The 25,550-nt window shown below is 61.7% G+C and overlaps 3 protein-coding genes across 4 annotated transcripts; all 3 read right to left on the minus strand.

The window, feature by feature from the left end:
- Window positions 1-619: 619 nt before the first annotated feature.
- Window positions 620-17,038, minus strand: ABCG4 (ATP binding cassette subfamily G member 4). Its single transcript, XM_055819326.1, has 16 exons — window positions 15,935-17,038; window positions 14,205-14,573; window positions 12,424-12,661; window positions 9,314-9,431; window positions 9,097-9,229; window positions 8,827-8,877; window positions 8,496-8,641; window positions 8,079-8,202; window positions 7,712-7,826; window positions 7,308-7,447; window positions 6,906-7,004; window positions 6,537-6,705; window positions 5,887-5,987; window positions 5,536-5,694; window positions 5,262-5,380; window positions 620-5,151 (listed from the first exon to the last, which is right to left on the minus strand). Exons 3-16 carry the CDS (start codon window positions 12,650-12,652, stop codon window positions 4,926-4,928), a joined length of 1,929 nt encoding a protein of 642 aa, XP_055675301.1. The 5' UTR covers window positions 12,653-12,661; window positions 14,205-14,573; window positions 15,935-17,038; the 3' UTR covers window positions 620-4,925.
- On the minus strand, window positions 17,030-18,923 carry LOC106112462 (CUB and sushi domain-containing protein 3-like). 2 transcript variants are annotated; one of them, XM_027785511.2, is made up of 5 exons: window positions 18,641-18,923; window positions 18,195-18,329; window positions 17,732-17,899; window positions 17,383-17,586; window positions 17,030-17,255 (listed from the first exon to the last, which is right to left on the minus strand). In XM_027785511.2, the coding sequence occupies exons 1-5, from the start codon at window positions 18,702-18,704 to the stop codon at window positions 17,242-17,244; spliced, it is 585 nt and encodes a 194-aa protein (XP_027641312.1). In that variant the 5' UTR covers window positions 18,705-18,923; the 3' UTR covers window positions 17,030-17,241. The 2 variants fall into 2 exon arrangements, with proteins under 2 accessions (XP_027641312.1, XP_013153934.1); XM_013298480.3 differs by having other exon boundaries at window positions 17,353-17,586; window positions 18,641-18,920.
- Window positions 18,924-20,177: 1,254 nt separating this feature from the next.
- Window positions 20,178-25,443, minus strand: HINFP (histone H4 transcription factor). Its single transcript, XM_005236598.4, has 9 exons — window positions 25,108-25,443; window positions 24,670-24,896; window positions 24,350-24,461; window positions 23,709-23,861; window positions 23,075-23,152; window positions 22,861-22,981; window positions 22,616-22,754; window positions 22,194-22,318; window positions 20,178-21,511 (listed from the first exon to the last, which is right to left on the minus strand). The coding sequence occupies exons 1-9, from the start codon at window positions 25,268-25,270 to the stop codon at window positions 20,989-20,991; spliced, it is 1,641 nt and encodes a 546-aa protein (XP_005236655.2). The 5' UTR covers window positions 25,271-25,443; the 3' UTR covers window positions 20,178-20,988.
- Between the last annotated feature and the right edge of the window lie 107 nt (window positions 25,444-25,550).

Below are 25,550 nucleotides of genomic sequence, written 5' to 3' on the forward strand. Positions count from 1 at the left end.
TCAACAGCTCCTGGGGCCCTCCAGACACTAGTGAGCACCAGCAGCAAGCTGGGACCTGGGCACCCTGTCCCTACGGGGCACTTACCTGCATGTGTGGCACAGCCCAGAGAGCCAGCAGGGCCATGCCAGCAGCCCCGTGCCCCCCACGCCCAAGCCCAGGGGCTCACCCCTGCCCTGCCTGGGTCCTGCCAGGCTGCAGCAGTGGGCAGCGGTGCCCTGGCCCCACTTGGCAGCCTCCCAGCAAGGCAGAAGGACCCGGGCAAATGCCATCCACGTGCGGCTACCACCGCAGAGCTACAGCTGTGCGAGCAGACTGCCGTGGCTTTTGAGCTCTTATCTGCATCTTGTTTTGGCCAACAGTCCCAGGAAAAAAGCAGCTCACCTGTGGTCACGTGGAAGCACGGGTTTCAACAGCCGCACCCCTGCATGCTGCACCCCAGCCCTGTATCTCACCCCACGGGCACCCCGCTGTACAGCCTCCTCTGCACCTGTGGGTGCAGCAAAGGCTAAAAAAAACCAAAACCCACAGGCTCCAGCGCGGCAGGGATGCACCCAGAGATCCCAGGCAGCCCCAGGCTGCCCGTGGCATCGGGACAGGACAAATGGTGTCCACACACAGTGAGAAGGAAACACTGTTTTATTGCCTGATTTAAGAGAGAGGTGAAACCCTGGGAGAAGCCCCATCCCCTCCCTGTCCTAGCCCAGCCTCCCCTCCAGCAGACCCTAGCACCAGCTGGGTGATGATGCAGTCGCTCTTCTTGTGCATGTGACAAAGGTGGCCTGGACATGTGTGCAGGTGAGAGGCCATACCGCTGCTTGCCTTGCCCGCGTTGACAGCACACGTGAGGGAGAGGCAGTACCTGCTACAACCCTGCCTGTGGGCTGCGGGGGCCAAGGGGCTGAAGCAGGTTTAGGTGGGCTGAGGTTCAACCGGTGCTCCCAGGGAGCTGGAGCCGCGGCACCAACCACAGCCTCATCCATTCAAAGTGCATCGCAAGGGAAGGCAGAGGGGAGAGGAGGTGTGGGGGAAGAAGCCTGCTCTCCTCCAGCACACTCCTCGTGATTATCCAGACGCATTCCCTGGTGGGATTCCTGCAGCCAGAAGCACCCGTGGCCCTGCTCCCCTGCTCTGATAAAGTGCATCCTCGCTGCTGCACGCCAGCCCAGCACACGGGTGCTCCTTGCCCAGCCTGGGCACCCCTGGCCCCACACCACAAAACCAGTGTCATTGCCAAGTGGTCCCACCGCAGCCCGGCTCGGTGCTTATCTTGCCCTGAAGAGATGCCTGCTAGCCAGTGGGCTAGGGCAGCTGAGCCTAGCTCTGCTAAGGGCCCCCCAGAGCAGGGCAGCTGCACCCCGGTCCTCTGCCATGCCAGGGCAGAGACAACACCCCCCCCCCCCACACTTCGGTGGGGCAGGGGGCCACCTGGGCAGCGGAGGGGCAGTAAATCTCGAGTGCTTGGCCCAGCCACGCCAGCCTGCAGGGCTCAGTGCAAACGCGCTCAGTCCCTTTGGATTCCTCTGTGCCTTCCACCATCACTGGGACTGTCCTCGCTGTGGTGGAAGGAGCAGCGGGTGGCCCCGTTCTGGCACCTTAGCTCAGTTCACTCTTCAGGCACCCCCAAAGGTGCCTTTGCTTGGGGCAGGGTCTGCCAGACCCAGGCTCCCTGTGCCACGGGGTGCCCAGATCCCTCGCTCTTCATGGCTCCCTCATACCAACACGTTCACTTGCCCGTGCCCTTTGCCAGGGCACCCGCAGCACCCCTGCGGCCCTGGCCCTGCAGACGAGGGGCACCTGCCCCATAACCCCTGCTCCCCAGCACCCTTGCCCAGCTCAGGGACACAGCCATCCTCCGTGGACAAGTCCTCCTGGCCCTCTGCCCCACAGTGGCTGCATACCTGGTCAGCTGGGACTCTGTAACCCACGCTCTCACTGGCGCAGGAGGCCCAGGCTGTGCTGAACTGTCCTGGAGATCCTGGGGGTGCTGCCAGCTGCATCATCACGGACAGGCTGGTCCAAGCAGCCACCTGTGGAGCTACCTGTCCCAGCAGTCTCTCCCTGGCCACACCAAGCTTGGCCAGCCTGTCCCGTGGGGTTTCTCTGCAAGCAGCAGAGGCTGGCCAGCAAAGGTTTCCATTGCAGCATCCCTGCACGTAAGGGACGTGGGCAGTGGCAGTCACCAAGTGCCTGCTGGTAGCCCCCTCTGCTCCACACATGGGCCATCACTAGTCCATCTCGTCCTGGTCCTTCTGAGAGTGTGGTGGTGCTGGGTGCGATGGCACAGGGGTGTCGCAGGAGGCACCGTGCTGGGTGCAGGCGGCAGCAGGGCACAGCGCTGGGGACAGCAGTGCCTCCGCCGTGCAGGAATCAGGACCCACCACAAGAACCCCCGCTGCCAGGGTGCAGGCAGGAGCTGGTGGGGCTGCACCACAGGCACCTCCTGCCATCCTGGTGTCTATCCAGGGGAAAACCCTCAGCCCAGCAGTGCGCACTTGGTGCCGGGCAATGCTTCACCAGCCCCAGAGTGGGGCAGAAATGGCAAACTGGTCCCATCAGCTCCACGGACAGTGAGATGGAGAAGGGGGACAGCCTGCAGCTCCACCATCCCCTTGGCTCCCTGCCCTCCCATCCGCCTCGTGACAGAGCAGAATGGGGACCGTTCCCCTCCTCGACCGTGCCGCTGCAGCTGCGGTTGGCAGCGTCATGCCCAGGAGGCTGCAGCCCGCCGGGCTGGCACAGCTCCATGGCAGTGCATGGCACAGGGCTGGCAGCGAAGCACGATCCAGGAGCAGAGGGGAATTTTGTGAGGGACAGTGCTAAGTCAGACAAGAGCCCCTGGGGAAAATCCCAACTGCTCAGCACAGAAAGGGCATCGGGGCACGTCCTCCTTCCAGACCCCCTGTGCAGGAGAGCCCCATGGCTACAAACTCCTCCCAGCGATGCTGTCCAGGCAGGGGAAACCCGACCTTGCTGAGCGCCCAGCATCAGTGCTGCCACACGCCTGCTGTCCACCTGCGTGCCAGCCAGACCCTGCTGCGTGGAGCCATCCCAACACGAGCCAGTAAGAGCAAAGAACAGTCTCAAGGATTTTGCTGAAATCTGGCATTTGCCCTGCAATGCCCTGCTGCTTAGAGCGTGCCAGCAGCAGCATCTCACAGACTGCACTTGAACCAGAGCCCAGCGTGCCAGAATGGGGCAGAGCTGCCTTCCCCGTGTTCGTGCTCACTAAAAAAGCAGCAGGTTCTCATGTGCGTGGGTGACCAGTGCAACCCCGTGACACCAGTGCCAGCACACCCACAGACAGGCCTGTGCTGTGTAGCTAAGCAGCGTGCTGCGTTCCCAGCACAGCAGCATGTGCGGATGCCCCAGCAGCTCTGGTCTCAGCTCTGTTCCTTTGGAGAGCCAGCGAGGTGCCGAAATGCTTTCCCTCCGCAAGGGGTGTGGAGGGGCAGGTGACTTTGGAGGAGCTACCAGAGACACTTGCCAAAAGGGACCTTTCCCTGATACCAGTCACAGAGTGCAAAGTAATTCCCAGTGTCAGGGTCACCCAATGCAAACAGACTGCTCCAAGATCATACCTGCTTTCCAGTTCTGGCACTGCTGGGACCCCGTTCTGCACAGTGCACCGGGGAGGTCTGCACTGTGACGAGGCTGGGCGTCCCTGGGGCTGCCGTCCCCTCCTTGCGCAGCCGATGCCGAGTGAGGCTCGTCCACCCTGTTCTGCTGAGACAGCCACGTTTGTGCTGGGGGGAGAGGGCTGAGGAGCAGACGGTGCAAGGGAAGGGCTCCGGGCCAGCTCTTCTCCTGCAGTAGAGGCTCCAGCGATGGCACGGCTGAGCCCAGCCCGGCTTCTCAGCTGCCTGGCCCTGGCAGGCTGTGAGAACCTAAACCCTCCCTGCTCCATGCAGCACTTGAAGGGACCAGTCACTTGTCTCCATGTTGGTTATTTTATCCTCTTGGCTCTGACCCCAGAGACAACAGGACTAAACGTGAGGCTCCCTAAGGGCTGCGAATACTGTCCCATTCCCACAGACCCTGCCACATCCCCAGGTTTGAAGATCCCATCTCTGACGATGGCATCCAAGCAGAAGTCTGAGATGGAGCCCCAAGTCCTTCCTGGCCTGCTGGCTCCCTTTCCCCTCCATGCAGACTGGGAAGCAGTGGGGTTTATAAAAAAAAAAAAAGAAAAGAAGAAAAAAAGGGGGAGGATTTCTGCAGAAAGAAAAAGGGGATGTGGCAATTTCTGTGGCTATGGCGACAGGGAACACTAAAGCCTTGGGCAACTTGGCCTATTGCATCTTTGGGCTCTTCTTAGCACTGACACACATGCTGCTGGGCAGGGCGAGCAACGGGGCTATGTGCTGCACTACGGATCCATGCCCTGCCCCGCAGATCCATGCCCTGCCCCACAGATCCATGCCCCACAGATCCATGCCCTGCCCTACAGATCCATGCCCTGCCCCACAGATCCATGCCCTGCAGGTGCCTCCTCCTGGCTCCAGCCCCAGGCTCAGGCATTCCCAGGGCGCTGCTCCCCTCCTGCCCGGAGCAGCCGGCTCCCCCCCGCCTTGCTCAGCAGACAGCCCCCTCCACAGGACCATTCCCGGTGTCCCAACGTGTTCGGCGGCGAAGGGCAGTGCTGGGCAGGGGTGACAAGAGAGGACCCAAGCTCCATGGAGTTCGGCAGTCCTGAGGGAGAGGGTGGCACATGCCAGGGCTGTACAAAACTTTTGCAATGAAGAGTGTGTGGAAAGGTTAAAACAGTTCCGAGATATCTCAAAACCCTTCTCGACTGAGCCAGGCCTGGCTGGCACCTACCGACGCCTCCGCCATGGTCCGTGACCTGCTAGGAGCACCGTGTCCATCTGCAGAACATCTCACAGCAGGCCAGGCCCAGGAACGGCACTGGGGCCCCGCAGCCCCTTTATCTCTCTGATTTGACTTTGTACCTGAGGACCAGGTAAGCCAGGAGCCGCAGGATGATGAAGAAGATGCCCAGGATAAGGAAGTCCAGGTAGAGCTTGGCCTCCTCCACGTCCAGCTCCTGCAGGATCTTGATGGGTTTTTGGAAAGGGCAGAAGTCCTCGAGGCACTCCAGGTCCTCGCGCTCCATGGCATAGATGGTGAGAATGACGCCCTCGAAGCCGTACCTACGGCAGAGCACACCACCAGCGTCGCCACGTACCCCGGCAGCCCCATGCTCTCCCCAGCCCACGGGGACCCGGGGCAGGGAGCTTCTGGCCAGAGCACAGGGTCCTACCTGACGTAGGAGACATAGGAGCTCCACTGCAGGTAGGTGGGGATGGTCTTGAAGCTGACGAAGAAGCCCGAGAAGAGCAGGACAGGGATGGCAGTGACGGGTCCCACGAAGGTGGCCACCTGGGGAGCAGAGGCCACTGGGTGTCTCATCCCCATCCATAGGCACACGTTGCCCACCTACGGGCAACACTTCCCTCCACCCCTCCTCATCACGAGACCCCCTGCAGCTCTCCTCCCACCTCCACAGAGCAGGCAAAGCCGGGGCCCCAGCTGACCTGCAGGGAAGTGGAAGCAGCTCCAATTAGAAGCCCAAGGGACTGGGCCACCAGGGCCGTGGCGGTGGCCAGGGCAGAGAAGAGGAGGAAGCGCGTGGCTTCGGGTGGCTGGCCCGTCATCCAGTACACGATGCTGCAGTACGCGATGGGGCAGATCACCTGGAGAAGGGCAAGCAAAGAGACCACCCTGCTGGAGCCACGGCCACCCTCACCCCGCAGACCCTCCCTGGGGGCTGGAGGGCAGCAGGGACCCCTGAAAAGCCAGCCCAGGGTAGGGGGGTAGTCAGGCAATTGGCTGTGCCAAGGAAGGGCCAGCATCAGGGCCACTCCTCAGCCTAGCCAAAAGCTCACCTGGAAGGGCACATCTGCCATGGTCTTTGCCAGGTAATAGGCTTTCAGGCTGTACCAGTAGTTCAGGTGCTCTCGCAGGAACACAGACATCTCCTGGGGGACTGCAGGGGAGCAAGGAGTCAGCAGCCGGCAGTGCCCCGGGCTGTCCGGCCCCCGCTGCCACCTGCCCTGGTGCAGGCAGGCATGGTGCTGCGCTGGCACCGAGCAGCCTCCTGCCTGCGCCTCGAGCGGGTCCTCAAATCCCCCCCAGGGAAACGCGTCAGTGGCCCACGTGGGAACTTTCTGCATGGAAAAGTCAGCCTGGCTGGGGGGTTTTAGGCAAACTTTTTAAGGAAGTGAAAAGGGGCGAAGCAGCTGAAAATGCAGCCTCACCGACATTTTCCCAGCACAAAAAAAATCCCAGCATTCTGCTTTGAGCCAGCAAGTTCATCACAGCCAAACATTAAAGTGCAAAACTGCAATACACCCAAACAGAAGCCTTTCCCCTCTTTGTTTGGATTTTTTTTCCTCTCCTATTTCCCCTCTTTTGTCTAATTCATTTGTCTCCACCACACACCTCCCCGCAGACACGCTCCCACTCAGCCGGAGCTCCCCCTCTGCCCCAGGGGTCAGGAGCAGTGAAGGGGTGTTGGGGGGAAGGAGCCTCTTACAGGTGAGGATGGTGGGCATCAGCGCGGCAAACATCAGGAAGAGCATGGAGAAGAAGAGAAAGCCAGTGTTGTTGAAGACTTTGCCCGCGTCGTTGCCAATGTGCAGGTAGAGCAGCCCGATCAACACTCCGATGCAGATGTGGGACATGAATCGCAGGTGGGTCAGCACCTGCAGGCACGGAGGGTGCCGGGCTCAGCAAGGCAGGGCAGCACCCCATGAGCATCCCAGGGGAGGAGAGGACAACCTGCCTGCTCCTCAAGGGTGAGCCCCACGCCAGCCCACATTCAAGTCCGGTCTCTGCCTGCCCCCAGTGACCGACATGCCAGGCTCCATCCCTCCATCCCTGGCCCAGCCTCCCCTGCCCTCACCGTGTCCCTTAGGATGCAGATAAAGGTTCTCTTGAAGAGGATGCAGAACTGGGTTGAAGTGCTGGTAGCAAACGTGTGGCTCTCGATGTGGTCCACGTCCTGCAAGTCAGGGACACGGGTCAAGCTCCCAACGCCGGGTCCTTGCTAGGACAGCACCCAAACGCTCCCAGGGAGCCCCCCGGGAGCCCCCCGGGTGAGAACAGGCACTGCCAGCACAGGGCTGCTGCTCAAGACAAGCAGAGGCTGGCTGAACACCTTCATGCTCCCCACCGTGTCCAAGGGGCTCTGGGCATCACAGCACACCTGTGCATCGTGGCGGGGAGGACCGAGGTGCCCCTGGGTGAGCATCCCGTTACCTGCCACTGCTCGTCACTGCAGGAGGCTCTTCTTGTCCCCACTCACCGTCACACAGTGTGCTGGGCACGATGGATCTGCCTTGTCGGGGCTGCTCTTCTTCTCGGCCATGGTGCACATGCCATTCTGAACGGCACGGAACAGGACGGGGTTGAGGTCCCCATACTCTCCTGAGGCCACCTCAATAACTGTGGAGAAGAACAGGACCCCTGAGAGGTGCTGAGCCAGGCCTCACCATCACTTTGCTCCACCTGCCTAAGCCTGTGACCCCGTTGGGGCCGGGGGGTGGGAGCCCAGCACAGCCCCCACCCCGCAATGCTGCACCACATGGTAGCCCTGCTCCCTGGGCATCCCAGGGGAATGCCAGGCAGCCCCCAGGGCTTGGGCACTGGGTTTGGACCTTTCCACCCTCTGCTTCCCACCACGGCCCCAGCTGGGGCAGAGGCACTCACTGAAGTCAGCGGGGTTGTGGTATGTGGGGCAGTGGAGGCCAAGACCCTTCAGGTAGGGGATGAGGTTGGTTACGATGCCTTTGAAGATGCACTGGCCCTGGCTCAGGATGTACAGCTGCAAGAAAAAGCCAGGATACGGCGGGTGCAGAGCAGCCAGGAGCACTGCTGCTGGCTCCCACCCACCTCCCCGTCCTAGGGTGACACGGGCCACCCCTGCCAGACCCCGGCCACCAGGGCTGTGCGCCATACAAGCCCCAGGACAAATGCCTGCAGCCTGTCCCTCCCACGGCCTCTCTCCCTGGGTCTTGGGGCCAGAGGGACCCTGCCCACCCACCCGAGGCATCCCGTGTCCCAGCCCAGCCCAAACCTTGTCAAACATCTCAAAGAGCTTGGCGCTGGGCTGGTGGATGGTGCAGATGATGGTGCGCCCACCCTGAGCCAGGGACCGCATCAGGGAAACCACCTGGAAGCAGGAGGCACTGTCCAGACCGCTGTGGCCACGCAGGATGGGGCAGAAGAGAAAGAGACAGCAGAGAGAGAAAGGGAGAGTTGAGGGGAGCACATCCTAAAGATGCCCCCGCTTGCCTCCCCTTGTGGGCACCCTCCTCTCAGATGGGTGGAGAAAGGCACCCCTGTGCAGCCCCCACCCTGCCCTCTGGGAGCCCTGGTGGGCACAGCCACATCCCCCCTCAGGTCTTGCATCCCTGCGGTGCTCAGAGGGTGCCAGCCACACTGGTGTCCCCCAGCAGGGGAAGGTGCTGGGGAGCCCCGGCTGCGGCCTCACCTTGTGGGCTCATCGAAGAACATGACGGGAGGGTTGTTAACCAGCTCCAGGGCGATGGCCAGGCGCTTGCGCTGGCCCCCCGACAGCGAGATGGTGCGGGTGTAGGAGCACTCCAGCAGCCCCAGCGCCGTCAGGATCTCGTTCACCTGCGAGACAGCCTCATTCACCATGAGCTCCCGTGGACCCTCACCCCATACCTGCCACCTCCCTTCAGACCTCCTCTGCTGGCAGCCTCTCAGCATCCCCTGGTCCCCTCAGGGCCCTCCCATCCCTACTCTCCCCATCTTGGGGAGAGATGAGGGGGCCTGGCCCCATCTTCCTCTGCACTTACCAGCTCCTTCTTCACCTCCTGCTTCTCACTCAGCTTCAGGTTAGCAGAGACCTGCCAGGAGAGGGTGGGCAGAGAGACACGGTTGTCAAATGTAGGAAACACAATCGCCTGCACCATGGCCCTGTCCCTGCCCAGCCAAGGGCTCAGGATGCAGGGAGCAAGATCAGCAGGATTTTGTTCCCGTGTGCTGGAGCCCTTGGAAAAGCCTGATGGAGGACACAGCCCGCGGGGTGCCCCAGCACCAGGCTGCCTGGCTCCTGCGTCGCTCACCATCATAGCTTCCAGCACGGTGAGGTGTGGCAGGAGCATGTCATCTTGCATGATGTAGCAGGACATCTTGCGGAAGGTCCGCAGGTCCCGCGGCCGGCCGTTCACCAGGATCTGGCCCTTCATGCCAGTCTCCCTGCGGGAAAGAGGCGTGGGGGAACGTAGCAGAGCCCCCCCAGCCCTGCCCCCCCCGGCCCCGCCGGCTCCCCCCCAGCCTCACCTGTAGCCAGCCAGGATGTTCATGAGCGTGGACTTCCCAGCACCCGAGGGCCCCATGATCCCAATGAGCTCCCGCTGGCAGAACTTCCCTGACAGGCATTTGAGGAGAGTCTTGTACCCTGGAGGGAGAGAGCAGCGTGCGTTTGCTTTCCAGGGACTGCGATGCCATCCCAGCACCTGGGGGACCTCAGGACCCCCGTGCGTCATGCCAGGGGCTACGTGTGCCTGGAGACTGTCCGTGCCAGCGTGCCCGAGGCTACAGCCACAGCAGCTGTCATTTCCAGCATGATCCCTGTGACCCTGGTCCTTGGCTGACCCCACCAACTTCCAGCACCGAAGAAGCACATGCCCTGGATCACAGCAAAGACCAGGGAAATCCCTGGGTCAGGGCACGTGGCTGCTAAGGAAGATCACCCAGCTGTGACATTGGTCCTGGGCGTGTTGTCACATCCTGGTCCCCATGGCCGGCGGAGAGGGGCAGCAAGAAGCTGGGTAGCATGGGGCAGGCAGCGTCCCCGAGCCCGCTGCGTCCCCAGTGGTTGCCTTCATTGGCATTCATGCTGTGACACCCGGCAGCAGCCACTGCTAATCAGACCTGGAATTATCTCTGCTTTAAATGCAGCTGATTAGCATTTTCTGGCAGAAGGAACATGATGTGTCGGGAGTAGGGAACAGGCACAGCCTCAGGCTCTCAGGAGCTGCCCCCAAAGCACAGCCCGAGCAGGAAAGCGAGAGTATAAGGGTGCTAGGACCACGGTGAGCCACGGACCAAACCTGAGCATCTTCCTGCTGGAAATATGCCCCCCCCCAGCCCCTGCCACACTGTGGTGGCACTGGTGTTGGGCTCGGGCAACACACCCGTCTCCTGCCCACAGGCTGGGGCAAGCCTCAGGGCCAGACCAGCTCACGGCCCTAGTACCACGCTAGGTGGGCATCCCTCTGGCTTGTCCATCCTCAGGACAGGGGTCCGGCACCCCAGGCTCCCGGTTCCTCCTCTGCACCCCTTGGAGTCAGGCACCCTCCATCCAGGAGCGCCCGCAGGCAGAGGGGCAGGGAGGGTCTCGTGGTTTAACCCTGGCTGGTAACGAAGTGCCACACAGCCGCTCCCCCCAGCCAAGAGGGATGGGGAGGAGAATCGGAAAGGAACGTAAAACCCGAGGGTTGAGATAAGAACAATTTAATAATGGAAATAAAATAAACCGATCATAGTAATAATGATTATAATGAAAAGGAGGGAGAAGGAGAGAGGAACAAAATCGAAAGGGAAGGGAGAAAAGAAAACAAGCGACGAACAATGGAATCACTCACCACCCGCTGCCCAGCTGGTCCCCGAGCACCGAGGGGCTGGGCACGGCCAGCTCCCCCCAACCTCTGTACTCAGCTTGGCATTCTATGGTATGGACTAGCCCTTTGGCTAGTTTAGGTCACCCGTCCTGGCTGTGTCCCCTCCCAATTTCTTGTACCCCTCCAGCCCTCTCCTGGCAGGGGCTGAGGAACTGACAAGTCCTTGACTTAGGATAAACATTACCCAGCAGCAACCAAAAATATCCGCGTGCTATCAACCTTGCTCTCACAGCAAATCCAAACCAGCGCTGCACCAGCTAATGAGAAGGACATTAACTCTATCCCGGCTGAAAGCAGGATGGAGGGTCAGGAGGGGAGGGCAGGGGGCTGTGCATGACGACAGCAGAGCCAGCACGCCCAGCAGCCCCCCGGCGCATCCCAGCACCACGCACGCAGCTCCAGCACCGCGCATGCTGCTCACGTCGGCGCCACTGCAGCTTGCGCAGCGGTTACTTGCGTTCATTGACTGCCAGTAACCTCCTGCCTCAGCAGCCGGACGGATCCTGCGGGCTGTGGCCAAAGGCACCGGGAGCTCCCCGCCAGCTCCTCCACCTGTGCCTGGCCTGGGGGACAGGACAGACCCTCCTGCTACCACCCCAGGGTCCCAGCACCCTTCGGCATGCTCCTATCCTGTCTAGCTGCCCGTGCCTTTCCCCCTCCACCCCTGCAGGGCACTAGCCCGCTGGCAAGCAGCTGGTCCCCAGGACTCCTGGGTGCTACAGCACACTCTGCCCCGAGGAACCCATGGTTGTGCCGCAGCTCCTTATCCTGGGATGCTTCCTCAGCATCCCAGACAAACAGGCAGACCTCATCCTGGGGGGCGTCGGGGCTGGTCCCACTGTCTTTCAGTGCCTCAGTTTCCCTAGCCTGCTTGGGGAGAGGGTCTGAGGCCCCAGCCGGTGCTCCTGGCCGGCAGGGCACCTCGCTGAGCAGCCCTGCGCCCTTGGGCTGCTCACCCCAGGCCCCCGCTCATCCCTGCCTGCCTTCAGCTTCTTGCAGATCAGCCCCCCCTCCCTCTCATGGGGCTGCCTGATTGGCATCCCATTAACCGAGAGAGCTAATTAAAGCAGACTACCACCCACCAGCCACCATCTGCCTCCCCTCTCCCCTCCCTGAGCTCCTGGCCAGAGCCGCATGCAGGAAAGCGGCCGGTGGCCCCAGCTGCGGGGGGCTGCTGGAGGGGAAATCCCCCGCAAACCACACGTGTTGGCCTTGCCAGGCTCGGGGCTGGGGCACCCCTTGGGGTCTCCTGTGTCGGCACGTCACGCCAAGCCATCATACCCCAAACGACAGTGCTGGGGAGACTCATCCATCCCGGCTGCCCCTCAACCAGGCTGCCCCATCTGCCCCATGCACCCCCGTTCCCCGGGACGCGATCCGCTTTCCTCCTGCCCTCCACTCATCGGCCCCAGCACCGGCCATGGCGTGGGTGCAAACAGCACCGGGCGCATCGGACGGAGCACAGGGCCGGGCAGCCTGGCCCCCCCAGGCAGCCCCCGCCGCCGCAGGGGCCAGCAGCTCCAGCAGCTCCCGCTGTGGCTCCTGCGGGAAGCCCTGCTGCCACGCACCGAGGCGAGCTCCCAGCAGCAGAGAGCTGAGGCACTCTGTGCTTGCAGAGGCTGGAGCAGGAACTGGCAGAGAAGCAATAAATCCAGCAGAGAGGCAGATGCTGGGGGCCTGGGTGAGATCAAGGCACACGGAACGGGAGAGGGATGCGCTAGCCCTGCAGGTCCCCTCCCCTGCCCTTCTCCAGCCAGCAGCTCCTACCTCTCTTCCTCCACCAGGAGCCTTCACGCACAGAGTAGGACAGGTCAATGAACTCAATGTTGACAGCCGAGCGCTTCGGGAGGTGGGAAAACCTCTGGGCCTCTGTGATGTGGTTCTCTACCTTCTTCAAGTGGGTGGTGAGGAGCGGGGCATCTGGGGGGCTGGCGTGGCACACCGTGTCCTCCAGGGCAATGGAGACACATGCGGGATCCATACCCTTCTCCGCCATCCTGCCGCTCTGTGGGAAATGCACAGGGATCAGCTCACAGCGGGCCCTTCTCCCAGGGACTGCAGGGACCAGCCCACAGCCAGTCCTCCCACACCCTTTCCCACCAGCTCCAGCTCTTGTTGCTCATGTCCACCCCGTGATGTCTGGCACCTACAGCTGGATGAAGGATGGACCTGGCCAGGGCAGCAGAGCCTGCAGCAAGGGGCTCATGACAAGAGGCAGCTGATCAGCTCCACAGTCAATAATTCATGTACCTCCTGCAGCTGGGTCCAGCTCTGGCACCGGGGCTGGCAGGCTGCTCAGCTGCCCTGGCCCTGCTGCTGCTCAGCTCCCTGCTCCATTCCTGTCCACCCTGGTGGGCACAGGATGGGAGGTGGGAGAGCTGATGTTCTGCCCTCAGACAGGGACACCCAGCTGTGCCTGGACGTCCCTAAGGGCTCACAAGGAACCACCGCTGCCTGGCCTGGCCAGGGGACACGGGTGCAGGGGCCCAAGCAAGCAGCTTGTTCCAGGCAGTTTCTCGGACAAAGCACACTGTGCCTTACCCAGGCTCTTAGGACAGGGCAGTCCTGGCTCTGGTAGACCCTCGGCGGGTGCCCAGGGTCCCCATGGGCTCACTGGGACAGACCGAACAGAACAGGGAGGGGGCCCTGCTAGTGCCAACCCTTCCCTGCCTCCCTTGGCTCATCCCACCTTCCCAGCTCTTACCAGCACAGCCTCAGAGATCAGGCCAGTACTTAACTGGGACCATCGCATGATGCTCACACGCGCACCTGCCCAAACACTCCGTCTCGGCGGTGTCTCCTGCCTGCAACCTTCCCCACAGCCGCCTGCAGCACAGCCAGGCTCGTCCCCGCTTGGCCTGAGGGCTCTGCGGTGCTGGGTGATGCTAAGCCAGGCAGGGTGGGGAGCACCCTAACCCCAGGTCCCACTGCAGCACCAGGGAGGGAGCTGGGGGTCCCCGCAGCACAGGGAGCCCGAGGAGGCTGGGCCCAGCACCCACCTCGCCTCCAAGGCTGGGGTCCTAATGCTTCGCTAACCTACATTTTGCTGAGCGCAGGCTGCAGGCGGCTCCTGGCTGCAGCTGCAATGCACACACAGGAGCCCTTGGATAGGGAAGCGGGATCCTCCCGGATCCTCCCAGATCCCAGCCCTCTCCCGCCGCTGCGGACAGAGCCCTTTCAGGGCTGGATGAAAGCCAGCCCGGGGAAGGAGAACTGCGGGGTCCCAGCCCTCAGCCCCCCCACCGCCCGCAGCCGCAGGATCTGGGCACAGCGGGGATGGGCAGCTCGGGGATGGGGGGCTCGGGGAGCGGGGGGGACACCCCAGGCACAAGGCGCCCTCGGGCTCACCTTGACTCCTTGGCTGGGCGTTACAAGGAGCGCTAAATCCCGCAAGCCGCTCGCCCGGCTCAGCCCAGCCCCGGGGCCGGCGGTTGGGGGGGGGGGGGGGGGGTGCGGCTCGGCCGAAGGATGCTCTGCCTTCATCCCGGCTCCGGGGGGCAGGGGGTCCCCGGGGCGGGGGTCCCCGGGGCAGGGGTCCCCAGGCTCACCTGGCGGACTGCGGCTCCTCTCCCCAGCAGCGCGGCCGTGCCTCCGCCGCAGCGCCCCCCGCCTCTCCCTCCTGCGCAGACAAAGGGGCGATGCCCGCGGCGGGGGCTGGGGCGCGGCGCGGACCCCCGGCCGGGCGGGGGGCGCTCAGCGCCGGGAGCCGGGCGGGGCGCTGCCCCCGCGGGTCCCCAGCCGGGCTCCGCTCCCCATCCTCCGCAGGGCTGCGCTGGGCGGGGGGTCCGACCCCCAGCGGTGGCTAGCAGCCCCCCGGGCCCGGCTGCTCGACCGTGCCCCTCTCCGCCAGCTTTGTCCCTCCTGCTGCTGCTGCCGCTGCCGCTGCCTGTCGGGGCGGCAGGATGGGCTGCCCAGCGCTGCCAGGCAGAGAAAAAAAATCCTCTTAAAGGGACAGGCCCTATTTCCCCTCCCTGCAAGCCAAGAAGGCCCCGAGCAAGCCGAGCACACCAGCCTGGGGCTCGCAGCCCTGTCCCTGCCACCCTGTCCTCGAACACCTCCACACCACCCGCTCGCGTACAGGACAGAGCCCACCACCCCGCTGCCACTGTCAGCCCAACCCCCGCCAAGCCCAGCACCCCCTAAATCCGCTCCTGTCCCCCCCTCAGCCCTGCGCTGACCTGGGACAGGTCACCCCCATGGGAGCACAAGCAGGGGCTGCAGCAGAGCACTGCCTGGGACCCCCACAGCAGACAATGGGAGCCAGGGCTGGGGGGTTACAGCCAGCTGCAAAGGGCCTTGATAGGAGGGTGCCCCCCACCCCCCCCCCGGCTTTACCCCAGCACACGGTCACCTCTGCAGCTCATCATGTGGGACTCGCCCCCCCCACACACTTCCACCCCCCGCAGCACCATGCCTGGCTCCAGCCTCGATGTTACTCACACCTCTCACCCACCACGGCACTTAAACGCGAAAGACATATGGAAATGAGTGGCACTAACAAGAGTATTAATTAAAAACCCATCTGTTGAGCCAAGGAAAGCTTTCCCCTCCCACAGCCAGCCTTGGGCTGGGACAGAGCTTGGGGCAGAGATCTGGCGCCTTGGCAGAGCCGAATCCAGCCAGAAGAGAGACTGTGGGGCAGGGCAGCCCAGAGGCTGGGCGGGCGGAGGGCACGAGGAGGTGGCCGTGGAGCCACGCTCCACGCAGAGGTCTTAAATCATCTCCTCATGGAACAAAAGGCACGCTGGACCCATCCAGTCTGCTCTGCACTCAGCATCCTGCCTCCCACCCCCAGGGCACTCGCCCTCAGCCCAGGCCCACTCTGCACAGCACAGCTGTGCTGCCCTACAGGTGGGCACCAGCAGGGCCTGGGTAGCCCCCCTGGGTGCTACAGCTCCTCCTCAGCGGCTTGAGGCTGAGTCAGGAGCCCCCGAGATTCAGCTGGTGGCCATACAGCAGCTGGCAGGTGCTGCTGCAGCATCCTGCTGGGCTAGTGTTCCAAGGTGGAAGGCAGCAGGGATGGGAGGCCAGTGCCCAGAAGGGCTTGGTGGCCAGTGCCATGGGCACATTCAGCATCCATCTGGTTCCCAGCTAGGGCCTTCCTACAGTGGCCTTGACCATAGCCATGTGGCCCATGGTGGCTGACATGGTAGCAGGGGCAGAGGGAGCCTGTCCTGGCTCCGTCATGTATGTCCAGGGCTCCAGGGACAGAGCAAGCAGCAAAATTTCTTTGCATGACAGGAAAACCTGGATGATTTCCTGTAAACATTTTAATTACCCACGGTGGTGCTGCTGGTCCTTCAGCTCCACTGGCAGCCCCATCACACTTGCTCCAGACCACCTTCCTCTCCTTCCCTGGGAGAATAAAAATTCTGGCTTTTCCAGTGCTGCTTCAGAGGGAGCCAGGGCAGTCCCCAGGGGGCACAAGGCTGGGTACCAGCATCAGCACCAATGCAACCCACTGAGCATTGCCACAGTGAGAAGTGAAGGGCTAGTGGGGACAACAAAGAGTTTAGGGAGGGAAGCCTGGTCAGAAACCCACCCCTGAGAAGAGAGGTGGCACAGCACAGGGTTACAGATGTGCCCGAGGTAGCTGCTCCTGCTAAGGGCCACGTTAATAGCAGCCACGCACAGGCTAACAACCCCCCCGGTAGGCAGTGAGGGGCCACAGCCTCAGCTCCCTTCTTCAGTGCCTGGAAGGAGTCACTGGGAGGCCACACTCCAGGTCTTTTTCTCCAGCTACAGGACCAAAAAGGGCCCTGCTGTGCTCAGGGCACCCCCATTGCACCTCCTTACCCATCTTGGCTGCAGAGCATCAGCTGCCATGCCTCTTTGTGTCCCCCAGAAGTCCCTGGGGAAAGGGGCTCAATGACTGCAGATCCCTGGCAGGAGCATCCCTTGCAGCCAGCGTGTGGACCAGGCCATGGGAGAGACCTTCCCCCCCACGCTGGCTGCTCTGGCCCCAGAGCTCCCGGCGAGGCTGTAGGGCAGTTTGTCCCACTGTAACACTTGATTCCTCAGCAAGGGGTGATGCAGCCCTGGCCAGGCTGCTCTGCCCTGAGACCCCTGCCCATGGTGTCGGGACAGTGGGCAGACCCCACACTCCAGCTGTGCCCGGTGCCTGCAGCAGGCACAGAGGGCAGATCCACCTCTCAGCCCAGAGCCTGGCCCGCGCGGGAAATACCTGGCAGGGAGAAATCACACCCTGCAGCACAGATGGGACAGACATGTCTGCAACAGGCACTGGCACGCACGCTACCCCCCTCCCCCCAAAAGGGGACACAAGCCTCCTCTAGGAAGCAGCCGGACAAACGGAGGCTGAAACACCAACACCCCCAAGCCCAGCTGCAGGAAACCCACGCAGCTCCCCAGCGCCTGCTGCTCCCAGCCGTGGCCGGGCAGGAAGGCAGCCCTGCAAGGGAGTTTGTCCAAACATCTCATCTCCTCCGAGACGGCAGCCTTGGGACAGACAGAGCTTATGGAAGGAGGGCAGCGATGGAGACACGTGGCGAAGGGAAGCAGACATCCACGGTGGAAGCCTCCCTCGGCGTGGGGCCAGTGGCCACTGCCCCGGATGGCCCAGCTCTACCCGGAGGAAGCTGTAAGGAGAAGCAAGAGCCAAGATTTTGAGCTGTTTGGCAGCTCCCAGTTCTCAGCCCCAACCCTTCCCTGCAAAACAGCGAGACGAGCTCTTACCGGAGGTGGGCAGCTGCTACTGGGACTCACCGCATGGGACGTGGCAGTCGCACTCGCAGATGTTGCAGCGCAGGAACCAGCGTGCCCAGCCCGAGTGCTTGGTGACACAGGCCGAGATCTTGATGCAGCCACGGTTGAGGAAGGCTCCCAGGTGGGCCTGGGTGCTGCAAGATGAAGAGCACGTCCCGGTAATGTCCCGCTCGTTGATCTCAATCCGACCTCGCAGGCAGATCCCTGCAAGAGCATGCCACAGGGTGCCCACCAGCCCTCCCACAACGGGCTAGGGCTAGGGGCAAAGAGGGATCGGAGCCACCCTGCCGCCCCTCCCCATGCAGGCAGGTCCCCCCTCGGGCTCAGCAGGGCCCCCAGCAGTACTCACGGAGGCAGGTGGGCTTGGGGGTCCAGCGGCCGTCGGACTGGCAGGCGCTGGCTGGGTCCCCCAGCAGCAGGAACCCGGGCCGGCAGCGGTACCGCACCACTGAGCCGACCCACCAGTCGTTGCCGTACACCACCGAGTTGAAGTCCGCTTCGGGTCGCCCGCAGTTCACTGGGGACAGGGAGGTTCCCGTGGGCAGTGCGGGGGCAGCAGCACCCTGTGCAGCCTGCTCGGCAGAGCGGCAGCCCGAGGGGACGCACCCACACGAGGTTGTGGGTCCTGGGTGAGGACCAGGGGGCTGGGCAGGATCTGTGGGTGCCCCAGGTTGCGTTCCAAGGACCAGGATGCTGGAGAGACTCCACGCATGTGTGTGTGGCACAAAACCTGCCCTCCCCAGGCTGGCTGCACCAAGCCCTGCAGCCCCCTCCACCCCTCCCACCCCCCAGTCTCCCCGCTCTGGCTGTACCTCTGCAGAAGGACTTGTAGCCCAGCCAGCAGCAGCTGCCATTCCCACACTGGCTCCTCTTCAGCTCCTTGTGCTTCCCCTTGCAGCCCCCCAAGCAGATGGGCGCCGTGCCAGACCAGTAAGTATCCAGGTCTCCTGGTGCCACAGGGAGCAAGGCAGAGCAGGGCTGGGCGGGGGGCTGAGGACCACCCTTCCCATCAGCTCCTCAGCGACCTGCAAGCAGGTGGTACAAGCCCAGCAAAGGCTCGCCTCAGCGCACCCCCAACCCTGGCTGCGGCGAGGAGTGCATCCCCCAGCAGCCCCCAGCCCCTGCTTCCCCCGAACCAAGCCTCGGCACAGGGATGTGACGAAGGCCTTGCTCCCTGCTGGGGAAGACTGGTCCAGCCAGGTGCCAGCAGCTTGGGGGCACCCTGTAAGCCCCCCTCTTCCCCCAAGCACCCTGTTACCTTCCGGATCCTCGCAGAAGACCAGCACGACCAGCACGGTGAGGAAGAGGAGGCCCAGTCCCATGGCACACACTCTGCCCTCCTCCCCTTGCCCCTCAGATCAGAAGCCCCCTCTCTGCTTGCCCAGGAGAAAGTGAACTGGGTTTCCATACACACATGACAGGGGACGCTGCAGGACATGGGGGAAGGGAGGAGACGTTCCCTTTAATGCCAATCCTCTTCCCAGCGCCTAATCCGGCAGATTACCCTCCTTGGAGCCGGTGTTTAAAGGGACAACTCCTGCCAGCCACCGCAGCCTCACCTCCGCTCCTGACACCTAAGCACTCACGTCGCACCGAGCCCAAGAAACGCAGGCACAGCGGTGGCTTTGGCAGCAGCGCCACGAAGCCCGCGTGTTGGAAAGAGGGCCAAGCCGGGAGTGCCATGAATGCAAAGCTGGCAGGAGGCCCTTCTCTCGAAGGTCTCCTTGGCCCAGCTCTGCCAAGCAGCAAGGAGCAATGGCCAGGCAGCGGCAGGGGAGGCATCGCACGCTGGCAGCCCAGGGACACCCTCCCCAGCGCGAGCAGCACCCCCCTGCAGAGCCCGCTGCGTCCTACCCTGCCTCACCCCAAGCACAAGGTGCCCAGCAAGTAGCCCCAGCTGCGTTTCACTGGCCCATGGGAGGCCACTGCGTGCACGTCCCTGGAGACTGCAGTACCGGGGCGCAGGAGCGTGCGCTGCCCTTCACACATGGATCCAGCCCCCAGGAAACCTTCCCAAAACCTGCTGCAGGCAGCTCTGCCCACTTCATCCCTGCTCCTCACCCAGCCCCTGCGTACGGCAACTGCCGGGCACGCTGTCCCTCGCCCAGGGCGCAGGGCTGCTCTCATCACCTCGTCCCAAGGGCACGGCCACGAATCACACCCACAGTTTGCAATTAGAAAGCCAGCAGATGGCCAAGGGTTTAGTATAAAGTGATTTCCTCCACTAACCTGGAATTCCACATCTTTTCCTGAACTGCTTGAGAAAGAAAGTGAAGGGCTGAAAAAGGTCAGCGTCCCGCCCAGGAGATCAACAAGGCAACCCCCTGCCTCCGCTGGGGCACATCACCTCCACAGCCAGGGCAGTGAGCACACAGTGTCACCCCAGGGACACCAGCTTCACACCCGTCCTCCTCCAAATAACTCAACAAAGGGCAAGCTGGCTCTGCTCACAAGCCCAGGCTCCTCTAGATTAAAAAAATGACATTGCAGGGCAGCTGACATTCACGCCCCGCAGGAGGCAGCAAAAAAAATCAAACTCCCATCAGGACAGCAGGGAACAAGAGTGCCAGAACTAAACCTGGCCTCCCAGTGCCACCTCTGGGGGTGCGGAACACCACGCTCTCCAAATCAGTCGCCAGCTGCACCAAACGGCAGCACTCGGGACATGCCAAGAGATGCTGGCAGCTCTCCAGTGCCCACCTCCCACACCGCAGGCTCAAGGTAACTCCGTCCCGTTCTGTCCTCACGTGCCACAGCTGGCAGGGATGGGGCCGAAGCAGACACCAGACACCGGGTGGCCTGGCAGTCTGACTTTTATTTGTCTTGCCAAAGTACACTTCGCCCAGCCAGCAGCCCAAACCCCAATGTGGGGAGGAAACCCAGGAAAGGACAAAAGCAGCAAGAAGCTCCCAAGCCCCCAGTGCCGCGGGGCAGCAGTAGCCTGCAAGGGACAGCACCTGCAGCCCTCTCCCTGCAGCCACCAGTGCAGTGTAATGGCATCAGTGGCGCAACCACCACCAACAGCACTGGCTGAATGACCTCGGAAAGATGATGTGCAGGGAAGTGCTGGCGAGGGCGGAAGGAGAACACGCCATCCCTTGGAGAACAAAGTATGGCTGGGGGATAACAGGCCTGCAAAGGGTCACAGAGCCTCCCAGGGAAGAGGCTTTAGCCGCAGTGCCTGCTCAGCACACCATCCTGCCTGGGGAGATCCTAGCTGAGGACCAAGGCTCAGCCAGGGCTGACGACTTAGCTGCACAGCAGCAGGGACCACGTCACCCGAGTGACCAGGATGGGGAGGCCGGTGTCAAGCTAAGGCCAGACCTCCTGGGTGGCTGGGAGAGGCTTGCTAGTCCCTAATCCCTAAAAGGAGGAGCGAGACAGCTCCTCCAGCTCAGATCACTTGACCCACAACTGGAAGCAAGCTGCCCTTCCCCTCTCCCCGTGCCGACCCGAGCCAGCAGCCAGCGAGGCTGGGGCAGCTAAGCCAGCTGCAGGTAGGTGAAGACAAGCACAGCCCTCTCCCCCAGGCGCTCCCCAACTTCCCCCACCAGCCCATCCCACGGAGGCCCAAGTTTTCCTCATGCAGAGAGCCAGGTGAGCACCTCACACGATCTGGATGCCCAGCTCCTCAGCCGTCTTCTGCAGACGGTCCATGACGTTCTCCTCCAGCTCCACAGCCAGCCCACCAGGTGCTGCCACCTGCTCCTCTGAGGATGTGCCGGCCATGACATAATACACAGTCTCACTCTCCCCGTGCTCGTTGGTCCGGTTCACCACACGGATGATGGGGTTGGCCAGGGTGCCTGGCTCTTGCTCCGATGACAGCGCTGCTCCTGGGAAGGCACTCGGCCGTGCTGGCTCAGGGTTGTCAGGAGAACAAGGGGCTGGACGCAGTGGGGCCACTGGCAGCTCAGTGATACTGTTCTCCACCACGGGAGCCTCTGCTGGGGCCTCCAGAATAATGCCCTGCAGGTTGCCCTCACCCTCAGACAGCACCACACACTCAGCTGAGCCATCCAGTGCCTCCCCCCGCTTCTCCCGGTCCTCCAGTAGCTGCTCTGTCAGCTCCACGCTCTCGTAACGTACCAGCTGCAGCCTCATGTAGCCATCCTCATGTTCCTTGTACCTGAGCAGAGACAGGCGGGGGTGATGGAGCCAGTCACACTGCAGCCCCCTCCCAAGAGACAGGTCTGAAGCAGCAGCCAAGGAAGGAGCCCTATATTCTAGGTTCCAATGCCCGGTGCTACACTGACAATACTGGGCAAGTAAGATAAAAACTCTTCAGCCCCTACCCCTAAAAGCACATCCATGTGGCAGCTCCTGAGCTCTCTGCCAGGCCCCTGTCATTTCCCAAGCCCATCTCCTTCTACCACTCTGCTTCACTGAGTGTTTGAAGTCCCCCAGCTTTTAGGCTGGGGAAACCCTTTGGAGTTTCTTAGGGAAAATGCAGCAGAGGCATGTGTCAAGAGGTCGATCTGCTCTAGAGCAGGACACCTGCACCTGGCCCCTGCCAAGCTCAGAAGTGTCCCGCCAGATGCAGCTGCGGTGGCACCACTGCTGTCTTTGCCTCTAACCTCTGATCCACTGCTGGAACTGTCACCCGGCACCGCCCTGTCGCTGTGCCAGACCCCACCGAACGCTTGCTGCCCAGTGCCTCCCAGCCACTGGGAAATGGGTCTGGAGCACATTACAGGCAAACATCAGAGCCCAAGCACTGCTGGGTCTCGGCTCCAGCAACACACAGGATGCAGCTCCAGCTGTCTCTTGCACTACAGAGGAGGTTGGGAAGAGGTAAGGATGGCCAGTACCTGAAGCGAGGATGCCCCGAGGGCCATCTGAACTGGTGTTTCTTCTTGAGGTGGACAGTGAGGTTGCTTCCACGTGTGAAGCACTTGTCACAGACATGGCACTTGTACCGGGGCTCTGAGTCACCCTGAAGGGCAGAGAGAGGGATGTGAACACCCCATTCCCTGATGAGAGGGCCTGGTACCCACACATCTGCATGGAAGGAGGAACCAGGTTCTCCGAGAGGACTGACATGAGGTATCATTGCAGCAGTAAGAGAGGAATGCAACCTGACCTCATGTTCCTACAGCCCTGCTCAGCCTAGGCCACTTCACGTGCCTTTAGCTTTTTTCCCTCATGCTTCTGTACAGCATACTGTACTCAGTGGTTCTCAGCCTCGCTGGGAGCGAGTACACGCCAGAACACCCCTCTGCTCCCTTCCCACCTCATGGACTTTCCGGTAGTGCAGTTTGATGGAGCAGAGGGAACGTGCAGTGAAGCTGCAAGACTCAAGCTCGCAGTGATAGGCTGGCTCCTTGCTGTGCGTGTCCAGATGTTTCCTCAGGTCAATGAGATTCTTGCAGCTAAAAGGAAATTATAAGGGAGAAAAGCTGAATACCGTGCACACACACATGCTTCCAGGTGCTTCTCTGTCACCAGTCTGGGAAGACGGAAAGCCCCAGTCCTCACCTGTAGTCACAGTAGTCACACTTGAATGGCCGCTCCTCGCTGTGCCGAAAACGAATGTGATTGCGCAGAGAAGAGGGCAGCGGGCAGGTCATGTCACACAGAGGGCACTTGTAATAGTTCACTGTGTGAAAGAATGGGTGGGAAACATTATCACAAAGCAAGGGGGAGCACACACTCCTCAGCATCTCAGTTGGGAGAAGATGCCTTTACTCACCATGGTTCCTCATGTGGTCACGGAGCAGCCTCTCTGTGGCAAACCTCTTAGAGCAGAGAGAACACTGAAACCTCTGCTCTGCAGCATCGGGACCAGGAAGAAAGGGGCAGTGGCGGTGGTGGTGGTGAGAAAAGAGATCAAAGCAGAGAGAACAGCACAAAGAACAGCAAGCGAGAAAAAGAGGTAGTTACGGTGGAGCTGGGAACTCTTCTCTCCAGGCAGAGAGAGCAGACACTGACTACAAAGCCAAACAAAGAACTGCTTGCAAAGACTGATCTGCCTCCCTGTGCTGCCAGTGCACAAACTGGGGAGCAACCATCACACGCACACATCACCAGCACAGCATAAGGGAACTCAGCAAGCAAATCCCAGTGGTGCTGCAAGTGCCCAGCTGTCCCTACAGGACAAACACCTCTGGCTGCAGCACTGTGAGCCATGTGCGGTCTTGTCAGCCTCCAACCCTCCTGTGTCCGCAAGATGACACCTCCCAGAGATTCATCAGTGTGAGTTCCCAGCCATCAGAGAAGCCAGGCTGTTTCCAAGCACGCCTGTGCCCTTTGCTCGTAAAGAACAGGCAATGGCCCAACCAGAGGACTGCTCACAACCCACTCCTCCCCTGCCCGCAGGAGCTCACGGTCCAGTGCAGTCTGACGTCGAATGTGGTCAAAAAACTTGGTGTTGTTGGCGAACATCCCCCCACAGGTAGGACAGGCCACCACCTTCTCCTGTGTGTGGCTGCGCAAGTGTTCCCGCAGTTTGCAGCGCCCCTTGAAGGTGCAATCACAGTCTAAACAAACAACAGAATGCCATTAACATCCTCCACACATGGGCCGTGATCCACAATCTGACTGAATAGCAGGATTCTTGCTTTTGCTTTGACTAGCAAGGATCAACTCCCTCCTCCAAAAAGCCCCCAGAGCAGGGTCACAGCAGGATGAGATCACTAGTCTACAGCTGTTGTGGGCCACCCCCCCCGTAAGTGGCTAAGACAATTGCACAAACACAAGAGAGAGAAATTACTGAAAGAAATAAACTGGAACCTTTTCTTCTAGGTACTAATTAAATATAAATGAAAAGTTCAATATTAAGCACTCAACTGGATCCCCTGAAGGAAACTCTACAGGAACATTTCACTGTTAGGACCATGCACACATTTTTTAAGTTCAAGATGCTCTCTCTGAAACTCTGCCAAGGAGCGCAGAGCTCTCCTGTACAACATTTGCAATCCAGCCCTGTGCACAGCTGTCTAGAGAGACCTTGCATGCACTCACTAACCTTTCCAGCCACAGAGGACCACATGGTTCTCCTTCCCTGCTGCCTTGTACTCCGAACAGAAGCTGTGATCCTCCACGTGCCGATAGAACCACTCAGGATTATCAAATGATCTCTGTTGAGGAGCAAGGACAGACAAAACGGGGTGAAGAGATCAGCATGAGCTGGCTCAGCCAGAACACAACGGATGCTTTCACCCAGGTACGAACAGAGCTGGCAGGCAGGCATGCAGGTGAGCTACAGGACAGGAGCAGCTCTCCTTCCCTTGGCTGCCCCATCACAGGTAACATGTAGTAAAGTGAACCCAGGTCCCCTGCTCTCACCTCACAATACTCCCACAGGCACAGAAAATTCTCCTGGATCTCAGGGATGATATTGCGGCTCTGGAAGTCCAGCTGGCAATGGCTCACGTCTGACTGGCTCTGCAGGGCCCGCAGCCCCCACTGCTTCAGCTTGGTGTGGTAGCAGTGGAAATAGACGTGGCGAATGAGGTCAGCTGAGCTCTCCGGGGAACAGAACCCGCATTCCTGCCACAAACACGTGTATTCCTCTGCAACACAGACAGGAAATACACAGGCCGTAAAGGTCTGAGGGAAACTCTCCAAGTAAAGCTCAGGTTCCCGCAGAGAGCGAGAAACACCACGGATTTTTTGCCCCAAGGTTCCGCTTCTGTGCCCGGCAGCGCTCCTCGGAAGGAGGACGATTCTCTCACAACGACCCACCTGGGGGAAAAAGGAGGGCTCCGGGCCCGGGCTCCTTACCGAGAGGGTCCACCTCGTCCCGCTGCTCCCCGGGAAGGTGCTGCTGCAGGTGCTGGGCTACGTGCTCGCAAAACTCCTCCATCTTCGAGGCCACGTAGGTGCACGCCTCCCACTCGCACTGCAGCACCAAGGCCCCCTTGCCACCGGCCTTGGCGGGCGGCATGGCCGGGCCCGCCGGCCCTGACGGGCAGGGCACAGACGCCGAGGGGCCCTCTCACCGTCGCGGCCACCCACCGGCCGAGGCGGGCCCGGGCGCTGTCGGGCAGGGCCCGGCGGGGCCGGGGCTGAGCCCCGGGGCCCGGTGGCGGGGCAGGGGGAGCCGCGCAACCCCGCCTCGCTCGCTCACCCGCCCCGCGCCCGCCCCTGCCCCGCCGGGGGGCGCCGCAACCCAACGGACCGCGCCCGCCTGCCCAATAGCAGCCGGCCCCGCCGAGCCGCCGACC

The sequence above is a fragment of the Falco peregrinus genome, chromosome 15 (genome assembly GCF_023634155.1).
Source record: "Falco peregrinus isolate bFalPer1 chromosome 15, bFalPer1.pri, whole genome shotgun sequence".
Taxonomy (NCBI): Eukaryota; Metazoa; Chordata; class Aves; order Falconiformes; family Falconidae; genus Falco; species Falco peregrinus.

Excerpts from the sequence above, each read along its gene's own strand:
- ABCG4 (XM_055819326.1), bottom strand. The coding sequence starts at position 12,652 with ATGGCGGAGAAGGGTATGGATCCCGCATGTGTCTCCATTGCCCTGGAG. Across the intron at positions 9,230-9,313 it reads AACATCCTGGCTGGCTACAG|GGAGACTGGCATGAAGGGCC; the intron begins GTGAGGCTGGGG and ends TCTTTCCCGCAG. Across the intron at positions 7,448-7,711 it reads CCACAACCCCGCTGACTTCA|TTATTGAGGTGGCCTCAGGA; the intron begins GTGAGTGCCTCT and ends TCTTCTCCACAG.
- LOC106112462 (XM_027785511.2), bottom strand. The coding sequence starts at position 18,704 with ATGGGACTGGGCCTCCTCTTCCTCACCGTGCTGGTCGTGCTGGTCTTC. Across the intron at positions 18,330-18,640 it reads CTTCTGCGAGGATCCGGAAG|GAGACCTGGATACTTACTGG; the intron begins GTAACAGGGTGC and ends CTGTGGCACCAG. Across the intron at positions 17,900-18,194 it reads CTACAAGTCCTTCTGCAGAG|TGAACTGCGGGCGACCCGAA; the intron begins GTACAGCCAGAG and ends CCCTGTCCCCAG.
- HINFP (XM_005236598.4), bottom strand. The coding sequence starts at position 25,270 with ATGCCGCCCGCCAAGGCCGGTGGCAAGGGGGCCTTGGTGCTGCAGTGC. Across the intron at positions 22,755-22,860 it reads TGTGACTACTGTGACTACAG|CTGCAAGAATCTCATTGACC; the intron begins GTGAGGACTGGG and ends ATTTCCTTTTAG. Across the intron at positions 22,319-22,615 it reads ACTACCGGAAAGTCCATGAG|GGTGACTCAGAGCCCCGGTA; the intron begins GTGGGAAGGGAG and ends TCTGCCCTTCAG.